Source organism: Cygnus olor, chromosome Z (assembly GCF_009769625.2).
Source record: "Cygnus olor isolate bCygOlo1 chromosome Z, bCygOlo1.pri.v2, whole genome shotgun sequence".
Taxonomy (NCBI): domain Eukaryota; kingdom Metazoa; phylum Chordata; class Aves; order Anseriformes; family Anatidae; genus Cygnus; species Cygnus olor.
The window spans coordinates 34,459,776-34,473,935 of record NC_049198.1 but is presented as its reverse complement, the minus strand read 5'-3'; the positions used below and the strand labels follow the sequence as shown (position 1 = coordinate 34,473,935).

The 14,160-nt window shown below is 38.2% G+C and overlaps 1 protein-coding gene across 1 annotated transcript; it reads right to left on the bottom strand.

Moving 5' to 3' along the window:
* Positions 1-6,441: 6,441 nt before the first annotated feature.
* LOC121061713 (zinc finger protein basonuclin-2-like) lies at positions 6,442-11,432 on the bottom strand. The gene is made up of 2 exons (XM_040540973.1): positions 11,400-11,432; positions 6,442-9,095 (listed from the first exon to the last, which is right to left on the bottom strand). Exon 2 carries the CDS (start codon positions 9,038-9,040, stop codon positions 8,435-8,437), a length of 606 nt encoding a protein of 201 aa, XP_040396907.1. The 5' UTR covers positions 9,041-9,095; positions 11,400-11,432; the 3' UTR covers positions 6,442-8,434.
* Between the last annotated feature and the right edge of the window lie 2,728 nt (positions 11,433-14,160).

Below are 14,160 nucleotides of genomic sequence, written 5' to 3'. Positions count from 1 at the left end.
CTCCAAAGGTTTGAAGAGCGGTGTGTGAAGTCCATAGAACAGCTGAACAAACCTCTCTACAGATTAGACATTTGCTCAGTCAAGCTTCTTGTGTTATTAAGCACTTGAGAGGAAATATACATACAGGTAAGTATGATGAAAATGATATAATTTTTCCCATTTATAATCTTCATTTTACTGTCATTATGTCTTCTTCCCCCTCTCTCTCTGTCTGTATGGCTGTCACACACCCTCACAAGCACACACACACACAAGAACAAGGACCCGAATGGTTTATTGGATCAGAAGGTCCTGATTTCCACAAACAGCCTCAGAAATGTTGCAGAAAGAAAGGCTGCTAGGTCTGCCCAGCTCATTGTTGCAGGTCAGCTAATCCAACTCCTCCTGCTTTGGTCCGTACCATGTGCTCATGGAGTTGACAGGAGAGCAAAATTTTGGCTCAGCCTTTACACTTCCGACATACAAAAAACATTCCTTCCTGCCACCTGGCCACAGGAAATTGTCTGCTGGTTTCACCCATTGTAGCTTCTGATGCACGTGGAAGGAAAAGGAGGGAAAAGATCAATGACCTTTGTCTGACTGGTAAAAGGCCCTATCTTATTTATAGTGGGCATCACCTCTGTTGCAGCAGATACCAAATAATTACCATACAGCACTGGAAACAGATTAAGCATCCAAAGCAAGCAAAAAGGAGCTGCTGTCCACTAATCTGATGAATAATCCAAAGATGTGAAAAATAATGAACCCCAGAAAGGCTGCGTTTAGGTCTTCCAGTCTTGGGATTTATCTGAAAAATATCTTTGTCTTTTTACGTATCACATGGGCAATACCAGTTCAACCCACAATGAGTAGCACTCATTGGCACAAATGGGACCTTATGTTATGATCCTAGCACAGAAATCCTGCCAACCTGGAAAGGAAAGCATGTTTCTCTTACTTCTCTGGCTACTTGAATTTTCACTGACTATTCAGCAGTCAGTCAATCAGTTCTGATTAAACAATGTACCGTACAAAGGAAGGGGGATGGTTGATGCCAGGTACTCTGGCCTTTTGTGCACTTGTAACTTCTCAGAACACAGTGCTTGTGCCCAAGCTACCTCCCCTTTCAAACTCTTCCTCTCCTGACTGCCTCATCTGAAAGGCAATTCTGGAGTCTGTACTTTTGGCAGTGTTCTTGTTAACGAAGAGATAAATCAGAGCGGAGCAAATTCCTCCTCGTATGAGGGCAGCAGATTGTGTCTCAGATACACCTCCCTAACACTTTACAGAGGTTCATGCTGACCTCAGCAGGAGATGTTCCTATCACAGCAGAAAGGATATCTGGAATTGTCATTCACTGTTGGAATCTGAGGGGATGGTTTTGCTCTGAAATTTGCCACAGGATGGACTAAATCAGAAAAAGAAAAGATTACACGTCCTCTTTGCCACCAAACCTGCACAGTCAGACCTGCAGCAAGTGTGCACATCTATTTCTAGCAGGCACAGTATGGCTTATGCCAATACAAAGCAATTAGTTGCTACATAAGCAGACAAAAGTGCCGTCACAGACAGCATTTCTCAGCTGACCTTTTGTTAAGAAGCCATCTTGTTACTGTCTGTCTGATAGCTCGATAGAGCAGCCAGTGGCAGCCTTGGGCTTCCCAAAGACAAATCGAAGTGCTCCAGATGGGACTTCCCTTCACTCACTGCAGATGTGTGTGTGCACGTGTGCGTGTGTGTGTGTCAAGGAACAGGGAGGGAAAGCCTGGTTCTTATACTCAATTTCCACTTCACAGGGGATAAACAGGCAATTACGCATCCTTTTATATTTGATGGCCAAGTGCTGAACTTGAAAGCACACTATTAGTTTGTGTCCCTTCAGGGCCAGTGCAATAAGTAGCCAGGAGAGCTGGGGCTAAGCATGAGAGGGTGTTGTCTGCTGTTAGTGTGACAGTCTTGTCAGCAGCATTCACATTACTGGAAGGTAATAAAGTGACAAGTAAGTTATTAGAAAGATATGAGGTGAAATTGAACTGAAGCTTCTTGCTGCTCAGCTCAGTTCTTTCTTTTTTTTTTTTTTTTTTTTCCTGCTTTGTAATGGGCCACTATTTGTTACAAACCAAGCCTTGTCTTGAGATCTTATATAAAAAAAGAAATATTTATTCTTTGCAGGAAAGGTCACATGAATTTACAACACCACACTTTAAAGGAGAGGAATCGGAAAATAGTTTTATGACAACTACAGCTGCTATTTAAAAAAAAAAAAAATACAGTGTCATCATAATGAGCAATAATACTGGCAAAAGTCAGAGGACTCATCAAAAACATGTCCATTTTTTAACCCCTTTGTGGCCAAGAACTGTTTTCCTTTCAGTGCCAGTGCCAACAATGCTGTAACAGCAACAGTATTGGGATATACATGATCAATATCAAAATCAAAGTTGTCATTCAAGTTGCTATTCAAGATCATGGCTTGACTGAGGAAAACAAGCCACATAAAGACTACTTAACTACAGACTCAAGATATCTTACTCATGTAAAAAAGTTGCTGCTTCCCTTTGTTGCCAGCCATTTTAAAGACAGTGATAATGCTGCTTGGCAAGAAGAGACAGAAACCATGGGACTAGAACAGACACGTATTTGGGCAAATGTGTGGGTGAAAGGTTCAGTCCATCGTGTCATGTTGCTCTGTTCATAAAGAAAAAATGGGTATGGAAAAAAGTTCCTTTTATGTCCGTACAGAAGGGGGAAAAAGCCCAACTCATCATGTGGCGACAGCAGGCTATGCTGATGCTTATCTCAAAAAGTAGCACTAGAGTCACTGTTTTGTTGAGTTACTATAGCAGCAAAGTAGTGACATAAGTTTAAAAAAAAAAAAAAAAAGAAGGAACTGACATATACCAGCTGCCATCATGTGTCTGCCACTCACCTTCTCCTCGCAGAGAACTCCTGCTGCCTCCTTGCCCTTACTACAGACACCTTTGCTGCTTTTTTGAAATAAGAAAAGAACAATTCTGTTAATACAACCCAAAGAGAAAAGTGACAAAAACAGAAGAAGTGCTAATATTTCTGTTCACATAACTGGCATGTAACATTTAGAGGAGCATGTGTGCACTTCTAGATCAAACACTTTCCCTCCCTTATTCCTTCCTCAGCCATCAATGATGCTGTGAAAATGTCCTGCAGAATTTGAGTAAAAATATATTTCTGAAAAGATGCCCTGTTTTCTTACAATCCTATCAAAAAGCAGGTCCAAACCATGTAATTTGATTTTAAAATACCAAACTCATTGAAAGAGAATATCCTGGAACTAAAGCTTATTCTTGTAAGTGGTTCCTATCTTTGGAACAGATCAAACCCTGTATCATTATGTTTCTGGGTTTTCCAGATACTTACACAGCTCTTTGTCTTCTTAGGTACATTCCTAGCCCATGTAGTTAGCTATGCTAGATCCTTAACTGCGTTAACTGAGAAGAATAAAAATCAGGGAAAACTCAAGTGTATGCCTCAAGTGTTTGAAGTCACTTTCTATTAGCTGTATTTTACTGGATCTACAGAGGTGCTGACCTCCCCTGGCATCTGCTTTACTGTTCAGTACCTGTTGACTCTTCTTCCTAAACAGTTCCTGTTTTGTGGACAGAATGGAAAACAGATGGGAAATTATAAACTTCTGGAACAGGCAGAGAAAGTACAATTTCATTTCCACAAAGGAAGGAAGGAAGGAAGGAAGGAAGGAAGGAAGGAAGGAAGGAAGGAAGGAAGGAAGGAAGAAAGGAAGGAAAGGAAAGGATGGAAGGAAAGGAAGGAAAGGAAGGAATGAAACACTTTCATTTCCACAACGGAAGGAAGGAAGGAAGGAAGGAAGGAAGGAAGGAAGGAAGGAAGGAAGGAAGGAAGGAAGGAAGGAAGGAAGGAAGGAAGGAAATATACTGAAGTTTACTCACAGCAAATATGGTGCACAATTTCTGCTGTGTGAGGTATCTGAGAAACACAAATTTTATGAGCTTAGTCATGAAAAGCCTTTGAGAGATCTTTCAGACTATTGTGTAAGCGATTACAGGCTTTTAAATCTATACCTTCCACATTTTATCAAGTTCAATTGTGACTCAGTGACAGAGAGCTTATACTTTGTGTGCATTACTAAAGTGTCACCATGGAGCCAGTTGCAGTTTAAGAGGCAAAGTTAAAATCTCAGCTGTAACAAAATGTATCTGTTTAAGATACAGCTCAGAAAAACTGGCTAAATACTGTAAGATGTGCAGAAATTTTTAAAATTTAAATTACCTCCGTACGAACACTAAATAATTAGTCCTCATAGAAACACCCATATGGACTAAGATCATATTAGTATTAGCCATGTTTTAATGGAGTGAAACATAAACAGGTGAGTTATGTGATCTGCCAAAAACTAAGCAGTGAGATGAGGCCACTAGTGGTATTAATGCTCAGTTCCTGGTTCCAATTCATGTGCTTTGACTGTGCTGTTTTCCTTCCAATTTTTTTAGCACTGTTTTTCAAAAGATACGTAGTGATTAACTGGCATCGCATGCTTTCCTGAAAAAAAAAAAAAAAAAAAAAAGTGCTCTCCAAAAGAAAAATGCTTAAAGACCTCAAGAGAAGTAATTCTGTTTCTAGAGGAGATTCAGCATGCAGAGTTATTTTTTGTAAAAGTGGACAAAGCCTGTTTGATATTTACAGAAACATACAACTACTTTGAATGAACAAAACAGTAAAACACTGTGGAAAGCATGTCTGCAATAACTATAGGAACTAAACAACAAGGAACCAATTCCATGTAAAATGAAGAGCCTCTGTGTAACTCCCCTTCCTCAAATTCAGCCTAATTCTTGTAAAAGGGGTTAGACTGACAGTCTTGAAAACTGAGAGAATAGCCACAGGTTATGATGGCATAAGCAACAGCACACTTGTCTTGTCATCACACCATTATACTCATGCCCTGGGCTGGACAAATCAGAGGTTCAGTCTTTATGCTGATTACAGTGTGTGTCTCTGCTGAGATCACCTAGAAATGCTAGCTGTTGTGTTAATTTTGTCAGTAAAACCAAAATTCTACCATCTGGCCTTTTTTAGCATTGTTCAGAAAATTTCAAGTAATACAAATTCTATCACAGGAACATTTCTGATAAATACAGATTCTCATAGAGATGCTTGGTAAATAGGAAGGAGGAAAATACCATTCAATTCAATGGAAGTTTGTGTGCCCTCCTAAAACCTAGACTGTTCTGACTTTAATATCACTAGCACTGAAAAAGCACTTGATTCACCTGTAAATAACAGTAAGCGATATTCTGTCCATCACAAAATTCTCTTACATGGAGATTGTATCTTCTACAGGGCTTAAGCACAATCTGAATGAAATTTAGGCTGCCATAAAAGTAGGATTGTGGAGTTTGTAATAGTTTTTGGAGGTTTGTCCATGCTCCTTTGCTTTTTATGAAGTCCTGTTTCATTTTGTGTAATAAACAGATTTTTCCTATGTAATTCATCTGCTGAATTTATCTACTGATGATGTTTAAGTTTTCGAACAAGTTTACCAAAACCATTTGACCTCTAACAGAAACAGAGTGAAATAAGAATGCAGAACAGTGATTCATTCAGTGAGGAATTATTTATATACCTCAAATGTGTTTTTCATTAAAAACAATATTTATTTGTACCATACATAGTTCAAAACAGTGTTTTAGTGGTTTTTTTTTTTCTCCTGTAGATATCATTTAATTTTTGTTGTATTGGTTTTAGACTTTATGTCTTGCTTTGTTCATAGTAGCCTGGGAGGAAGGATGGGAGTGCAGTACAGATAACACTACAAAGGTCCATGTGTTTGAGAAGAATCCACCTTTACTGTTCTAATTTCCCTCTGTCACTAACACACTGAGTTTGCACAACATAACACAAAGCAAAGCAGACCACTATACTCAATTTAACAAGGCAAAGTAGTAGAGACTTTGAGGAAAAATAAAAAAGATGAAAGAAAGACACTCAGTGAAACTGGTTAGCTTTTGCTATAAACTTTTTTTTTGTTAAACCAGAAGGTAAAATTTCCTTATGTTTCCTGTGGGATCCACAAAAGTTTTTGGGGCTTCATCAGTGCACAGAATCAAAAAATGATCAGAGGCTTGTAACCCACAGAACCATAGTGAGAATTCATTTAGAAAGATTTTTCTCTTCTTTTCTACAGCTGGAAGTACTGATTTATTAGCTATTGATTCCTACTTTTTGAAACAAGAGTACTGAAATGCATAAAGAGTGAAAAAAGAGGAAATCCATATTAAGAGGTTCCTCTAGAAAGTGTAACAAGCGTAAGTACTCAAGTGGACATAAAGGTAAGAATGATCAAAATGCACAGCAAATCAAAACAGCCACAAGCTGAAGCAAAAGAAGCATTTCTGACTCTTGGTTAATAATATTCTGGGTCAGTAAATACAGAAAAGGAACACATTCTCAATGAACAAATATTTTATTGTATGCTGAAATACCCTTTTTCGTTGTTTTTGCTTTTTTTTTTTTTTTTTTTGTAAAGAAAAGAGTCTACAACTCTACACACCCTAATGGTTTTGGCTGTAGGCTGAACTTAAGTAAATACCACCACTCAGTCAGTATGTTGTGGTAACTCAGGCTGCCAGTGTGGTTTACCAGCTCAAGCAACATGTGTAAACACCGGAAACAAAAAGAGATTCAGAGGACAGCCTCTCCTTCTTTCTGTCTTTCTCAATTGATAGCTCCTTCTCCTGCTCCTGCCCATGGTATCTCTCTTGCATGCTCTATTCCTTGGACTTTAGTTCTTTTCTGACAAACCATGTGGGTGAAACACAAAACATTAACACACCTAGAGATCCTTTTTCTGGCCTCTCATTTATCCAAAGGGAAAGTTACCCAATAAAAAGTCCAGCATATGTTTTCAGAGCTAAGTGCTTCTGACATTAATTTCTTTTGATTGCTTCTATAAAACATGCCTTAATCATACTACAGCACTTTCCATTGAAAAAAAAAAAAAAAAAAAAAGACAACTTTACAGAACAACATAGTCAACATTATTTCCCTGTTCCTTTTTTTTTTTTTTTTTTTAAACACCACAAAGAATCCAGGCCATAGTAAGAAGCACACAAAATTATATTCATCTTTGTTCTGTGACAAGTAGTATCAGCATTTATATCCCCAAATATTATGCATGTTCAACAAAAAAAGAGTTTCCACTGATTCACATGACACAATTCTGTTTTTTCTTTCACATAATGTATTATATAAGGAATGAGGATGCTCTATTGTTTCTAGTACTACTTGGCACTTGAAAAAAGCACCAAGAATTTTGTATTTCACTTTACCCCTTTTCCTTCCCCAGTAATTTTTACTGTAGTCCAAAAACTACAATTGTGGTTATGGTGAATAAGTAACTACATTTTCTTTTTTTTTTTTTTCTTTTTTTTTTTTTTTTTAAAAATGTGTGCAAAGTTGGCACTTTTGTATTAACACTAAACACTAATACTCTTTGTTTGGCATTCATGCCCTCATACTGACCAGACCACTTTTATCTAAGTGTATTTTTTTAAAGACACTTACTGAAAATATGGCAATAGTTTAAGAAAAAAAAAAGCATGGATATTATTACACATCCCCTTGTAGTGTACGAAAAAGTGCATGACTGGATTTATGTAATAGTACAAGACAAAAGAACTGTATCAGATCAGGTACTGTAAAGCATGCCAGCACCTCTGTATTACTTATATCTAGCAGGTAGTTAAAACAAGACCGTGGTTCTTTTAAAAATGTGCATTAAAGCTAACATAAATGAGTAGAACTAGCCAGCAAACTATTTTTCCTGCTTATCTAACAGCTGAATGTAACTGTAAAAATTAAGCAAAAAAATAAGAGTTAAACCACCATCAATACAATTGTTTTACATCATAGGCCTGTCAAGGCTCAATATATATATACAAGTGTAACAGCCATGCTTAGTAGAACGTTATCCCCAATGCTTAGAAGACACAAAGACAACTAAGTAGATTTTTTTTTTCTTTTTTTTCCTTTGCTTTTTTTTTTTTTTTCAGGTGAAAGTCATGGGTAGAACAAATTGTCTCTTTGGAGATGACCAAGAACATTCTAACAGAACTAGGGACAATTGCAGGTTTTCTCTGTGTTAATTTTTTTGCTTTTGTTTGCTTTTTTCTTGAAGGATATTTCACCCCAGTTTAAAGATCCCCCTTTTATATTTCTATCCCCCCCCCAAAAGGAAAAAAAAATAAACCAACAACCAATAAAGGGAAAAAAAGCACCTGGTGTTTCTTTCTTTTGTTAGAAAAGAAAAGAAAAAGATTATATATATATGTATATTTATATATATATATATATATATATATATCAAGGGAGGCTGTATATGGCAGTTCAAATGTGGTGGGCCTTCTCTGAGAGCTGGCATTATGCCGTGTCCATCCTTGAACTAATCTACTGAAGTGAAGGGAATGTTTTTATGCAGGTTGGGATTCTGACTGTGCCGGTTTCGGCTACGGACAGAGGAGAACATCATGTTGCACCCAGGGACTTTGCATTTGTGCATCTCTCGCAAGTGCACTGTTTTATAGTGCACTCTGAGGGTTCCCTTGTTGCTGTACATTTTGTGGCAAATGTTACACATTATCCCACCGTTGCTCACCGAAACACTGTTGAACATGAGGGATCCTGGGACATCGGTGCCCATACCTACAGCTAAGGCAGGGGCATCTGCTTTGTGGGCAGACTCCCCGCTGTCACTTGCCCCATCGACGTCATCCAGGAGAATGCCCTCATCACTTCCTGCATCAGATTCTCTTGAGGAATGGATACTGCTGCTGGACTGGATGCTGGAGGTGGTGCTCAGGTCTAGGACCATATAGTCTTCTGACATGACCCTGCCGTACCCATTCATATGGGAATCCTCAGTACCAGCAGGTGAGGAGGTGTCTTCCCTTATGTCAAGCCCCATCTGATGCTGAGCGCCATATATCTTCACCAAAAATTCATCGCGGAGGTCCTTACTAAGAGAAGGCTGTGAGGAGTCCAGGCCCATGTCATCCAGTTCTTTGGTCAACAGTTTACGGTGCAGGTTTATATTAGCACTGTGTCTGGGAAAGGAAGAGGGAAGGGAAGAAAGGAAAAATGTACAGTATTTTTGATTAAACACACAGTTACCAAGCACCAAACCCAAATTCTTATTTAGCAATAACTTATACAAATATCCCCTATTCGTGTTTCTTGGAAAATTCAGTCTTGTTAAAAATGAATAATTTGCAACATAAAAACAAAACAAATAAAGCAAAATAAACCCCCCATATCATTTTTCTTTTCAGCTACTGCTCCTCAACATTAGTCCCCAGCAGCAGCTATAGCCCTTTTATTTGATATTTGCAAAATAATAAGTTGGACTAACAGAAAATGCAAAGTGCTGTTCTAGATCCCTGAATCCCTGCTGGCCTTCCTAAAAGCCTCATTTCAGGAGTAAATACTATTAATACTTAGAATATGTATGTGCTTGTATCTATATCTATCTTTATATCCATACCTATAACCAAATACTTATATATTTATACATACATACATATAAATATATAATATGCATACATATGTATTCACATAACTGTGTAAGTGAAATATAGGAGAAGAAAAAAATAAAGGTAACCAAATGATACATAGTCAGAGGTCCTGATTCTGATAATTTAATTCTGGTATAAAGGAACTCAGAATCGGGCCAAATCAAGATGGAGAAGACTTGAAAGGTTTAGGAGAACAAGTCTCTGAAATCCACATGTAAGTTTCTGAAAATCTTAGCCAAAGTCACTGGTTCCATCCTTCTGGGAGGACACTGCCAATCCTCACTGTACTCTTCCCAGGACTGTGTCTGATGTAGTGCTGAATGACCCAGTAAAATAACTACTAATGGCAATCAGAATTTTGCCCCAAATCAATCAAAACACTTAACCATGGGCTTTGGCTTAGGTATGTGTTGAAGTCACTGTGAGTGCTCAAGAGACACTGGAAAAGCTGTCACTGACGTCAGTGGTCTTTGGACCAGATCCCAAGAGCTGCAAGTTAAAATATTCTCAAGTGTTTTACAGGATCAGGGCCTTTGTTCTCAAGAAGTAAAGCTCTATATTTGCAAACAAACATAAGCCTTTGGGTTAGTAACTGTGTAAACCAGCATATTATTGTAAATGCTGCATTCTACTCTCCACTTTTGAGATTGACTTTATTTATCTGTTGCAGTAGAACCTCACTGATTTGCAGTAGCATCAGGAAACCCTCTTTGAAAAACTGCATTTTCTCAATTAACAATGCAACCAACGAATATAGACATCAAAGACCTCTGACTGCAGAACATGCTCTTTTTGTTGAAGTGCTTAATGATGAGAAATCAGTACAAAGTTTTCAATGTTAGAAAACTTCAGTGTTCAGTATTCAGAATGTACACCATTGCGGAGGAAACAACAAATATTTATTTAGCTTCTTTTGGAGGGTGACTGGATTTTCAAGTCAGTAACAAAAGAATTAGCGAAGTTCTACTGCGGAACATTCTTTGCAAGCTAAGGACCCAAACCCGCAATTTACAACATGCAGACTCACCAGTCTGTCTGCCCATTATAAATTGCAGATCAGAGCCCAAATGTAGGAGGGAAAAGAAAAGGGGGGGAGGGGGGAAGGGAGAGAAAGAGAGAAAGAGAGAGTTTTAACATAGGAATATTTTAATTTGCAAAAAAAGCACTAGGTATAAAACTGGCATGGGAAAACATAACAATGATCAAATATTTTACAGACATTCAGATCCTATGGTAACAAAATAAAAAAAAAAAAAAAGGGGGAAACAATAGCTATTAGCAATATTTCCTTTTTGTAAGCTTTTGTTTTAAGAAGCCCTTTGAAACATACCTCTCAACCAGCTGAAGTCCAAAACACAGTACAGCAATACAATGCAGATAAACAAGGAAAATGCAAATGTAGGAAGATTAAATTGATGTGGAGTCAATGTCTCTAATTTTATGTCACTTATTTTATGATTAATCTATCTGTTACTCGTAACTTATGGTAATAAATAAAGATAACAACAATGGAAGTGATCCAACCCACTCACCTGCAAGTTCAGGTAACTGTTCTCTGACATAAAACTGATGCTGAACTGCAGTTTAATTCAATCATACCTGCTCAAGATGCAATTATTCCAGTAAGGGAGGTCTATAATGGAGAATTTCTCTCCTAATGTGAGACAGTTGAGAGGTATGGGCAAGGGCAGAAAAAAAGTGGAGAGCATTCCTTGTTTGTTTTCCCACATGGGAAACACTCCTTTCACACAAGCAAATATAGCACCGTTGTTTTTTTGAGGTGCAGAAGTGTAATTATGCATATCCCCACACTGCACTTAGGAAGGCTGAGCTTACCTTGTGATAAGATCAGCTTTCTAATCTTTTGCTAAATTGAGATCACAAAAGAGAGAGAGAGAAGAGAGGAAAAAAGAGAAAGAAAGAGGAGAGAGAGAGAAAGAACAAATTCACATTCCAATCCAGACATATCTGGTTTAAAAAAAAAGTCAAAAGAAAATAATATTTGAAACTAATAAATTACAGACTTTAAAAAAGTCTTGACTGTGAAACTCTTTTTGTCAGCTGTAATCTCACATATGCTGTTGTCCTGATGGATACCGTCTCAACCACACAACATGAAAAACATAAAGCAAATTAATCAAAGCATATTCACATCATCCCCATCATCATTCACAAATGAGCTCTGAACAGATGCATGCAGAGGGCACACACATGAATGACAAACAGTAGTCCTGACAGTCCCTCGCCTTCCTGGTGTCAGATGGTATAAAGTCCCAGGTAAAGTTGCTAAGTGCTGTACAGGAAATGCTTACTGTGAAGGCCTGTCCACACATGACCATAAAAGCACATTTGTGCTTATCATCATAATGCTAACTGCAAACTACTCATAAAGTGCTCGTGGGTTTACTTCTTACAATTCCCCCCACCCCTGGAAATTTGCTACGCTGCAGAAACTGGTCAGTGTAGCTGTTACTGCTGTTTCTCACACATTTGCTCTCACTGTTTCTTAGGTTTGTTGCTGGGAAAAACAGCAGCCAGCCATGCAGTGAAAATAACTTCAACATTCACTGAATGAAGAGATAAGAATAAATCATCTTAAAGAGGGGCCACTGAGCCCCAGATGAACAGAGACCATTCTGAGAAAGACCAGCATAAGGATGCAAACCCTGCTGATACTCTGATATGGAGAGATGCCTCTCTTATTCAATTCTCACTTACAGCAGTGGCAAACAGTAATCTAATTAAAGTATGTACCAGCCCATAATATCTGTCAGGCAAACGATGTGCAGAAATGTGTGGACAAGTTCTGGCACTCTGCTCAGTAGTGTCCCTTTTCCGCTGTCAGCAGTACTGTTGGATTCTCCTAATATAATTACACTGACTTTTATTCAATTAAGTGCCATTCCTAGCCTTAAAAAAAAAGCTACTTTATCAATTGATTCAGGTGTAATGCAATAATAAAGATGAACTCATGGCAGTGCATTAGCTCTGCTGTTCATAACTTCTCAACATAGGTTCATTCATAGCAGTCGATTTCCATTATGCAACCACAGTTCAAAAGAATTGATTCTTTTACATTTATTTCTTAATCTATTTCAATGTGTTTAATACTCTCCCTAAATATCATATGCAAAAACATTCAGTTAGGTGTGAGAGGAATGTATTGTGAGAAAAAAATCATATATTTGGACACTGAAGGTTTGAAATCTTATGATAAAGCCAATGTCACAGAGACTAAAACTTTGACAGAATTAACAACACTGTGTGCTAAAGCTACTAGCTGCACACATGTCCAGTACCTGAACGATTGCTGGGATAAGAGGGAAGGAAAAGTATATTTCCATAGATACACAAATCTAAAATATCTGACCTTGCATCCCTTTCTGACCATTGCACAACTAAATGTAACATTGCAGTCTGGGGCACAGACTGAAGACCCCATATAGCATGCTGCTTGAAAAGTGCCCTGAAGAAAGAATGCTTTTTTTCAGGGTTGGCTGCAGCATTCCCAAGGTTTCTTTGGGAAACAAAGACCGCAGGAGCATGCTGATGTGTGCAGGGACAGCTACGAATAATGTCTTCATCAGAAAAAAAAAAAATAAGAAGAAGATATAGGCAGATTAGAAAGACCACTGACCAAGAAAGTCAAAAAAAGAAGATGTTCTGGAAAAAGGCAAGCACTTGCAATTGCCAAATGGAATAGGGTTGAGTTTACAGGTAAAAATGAAGCGTAATTTGCTCTGAAGATATGAAGAATATTCAAATGGAAAGGCAGAAGAGTATGTGGCAGGCACTCGGTATTCTGACCAAGTAGCTGCAAACAGCAATCAGAGAGGCACAAGAAGAAAAAAGTAGCATTAAAAATAATTGGCCAAGCCCATACCATGTTTCATCTTGATAACTGTAACTATTTCTTTGCTTCCCTCATCCAATGCTGATCTTCCTTGCTGTTTTTTTCCTTGGAAAGCAGCACTCACTCAGCCATCTTAAATTGCTCCAAGGTTCTTTTCTCCGTACCATATTGAAGTATTTCATTCTAGTCCTTTGCAAATCTTTCCCCTCTGCTTAATCACACCCAGATACTAACAAGTCCTCCAGCAGCCCTCAGCCAATGCTAGCCTTGTCATTTGTTCCTCTGCTCCTCCCCACAGCACCTGCAGTTTCTCTCTTCAGCTGTTCTGTTCCCTGATGTGATCTACAATGCCACTACTCCTTCCTCCCCAGAGTACCGTTCCCAGGTACACATAAACAATGTTCCCTGTGTAAGCTGAGGCTCAGTTTGGTCACAGTGATTTGTGCCAGTGCATGATCCCTGTCATTAAACAAGTCAGAAAATCACAAAGCAAGATACATCGAAAACAGGTAAGCTTGAGCTTCCCATGACTCCATTATTCCTCACCCCTGAGATAGCTAATTTAAGGCTATCTCTGGTGTCCTTTATACTGCAGTTACTGCTGTATCAGTACAGAAAAAAAGGTTGAAGAACCTAAATGAATGGCAGTAGTGTACATATATACACAAAACATAAAATATTTGACCCCGTAAAATTCTTTGAATGACTCTGGACTTCTTAGACTACTTATTTGTGCACCAGCTA

Excerpts from the sequence above, each read along its gene's own strand:
- LOC121061713 (XM_040540973.1), bottom strand. The coding sequence starts at position 9,040 with ATGGGCCTGGACTCCTCACAGCCTTCTCTTAGTAAGGACCTCCGCGAT.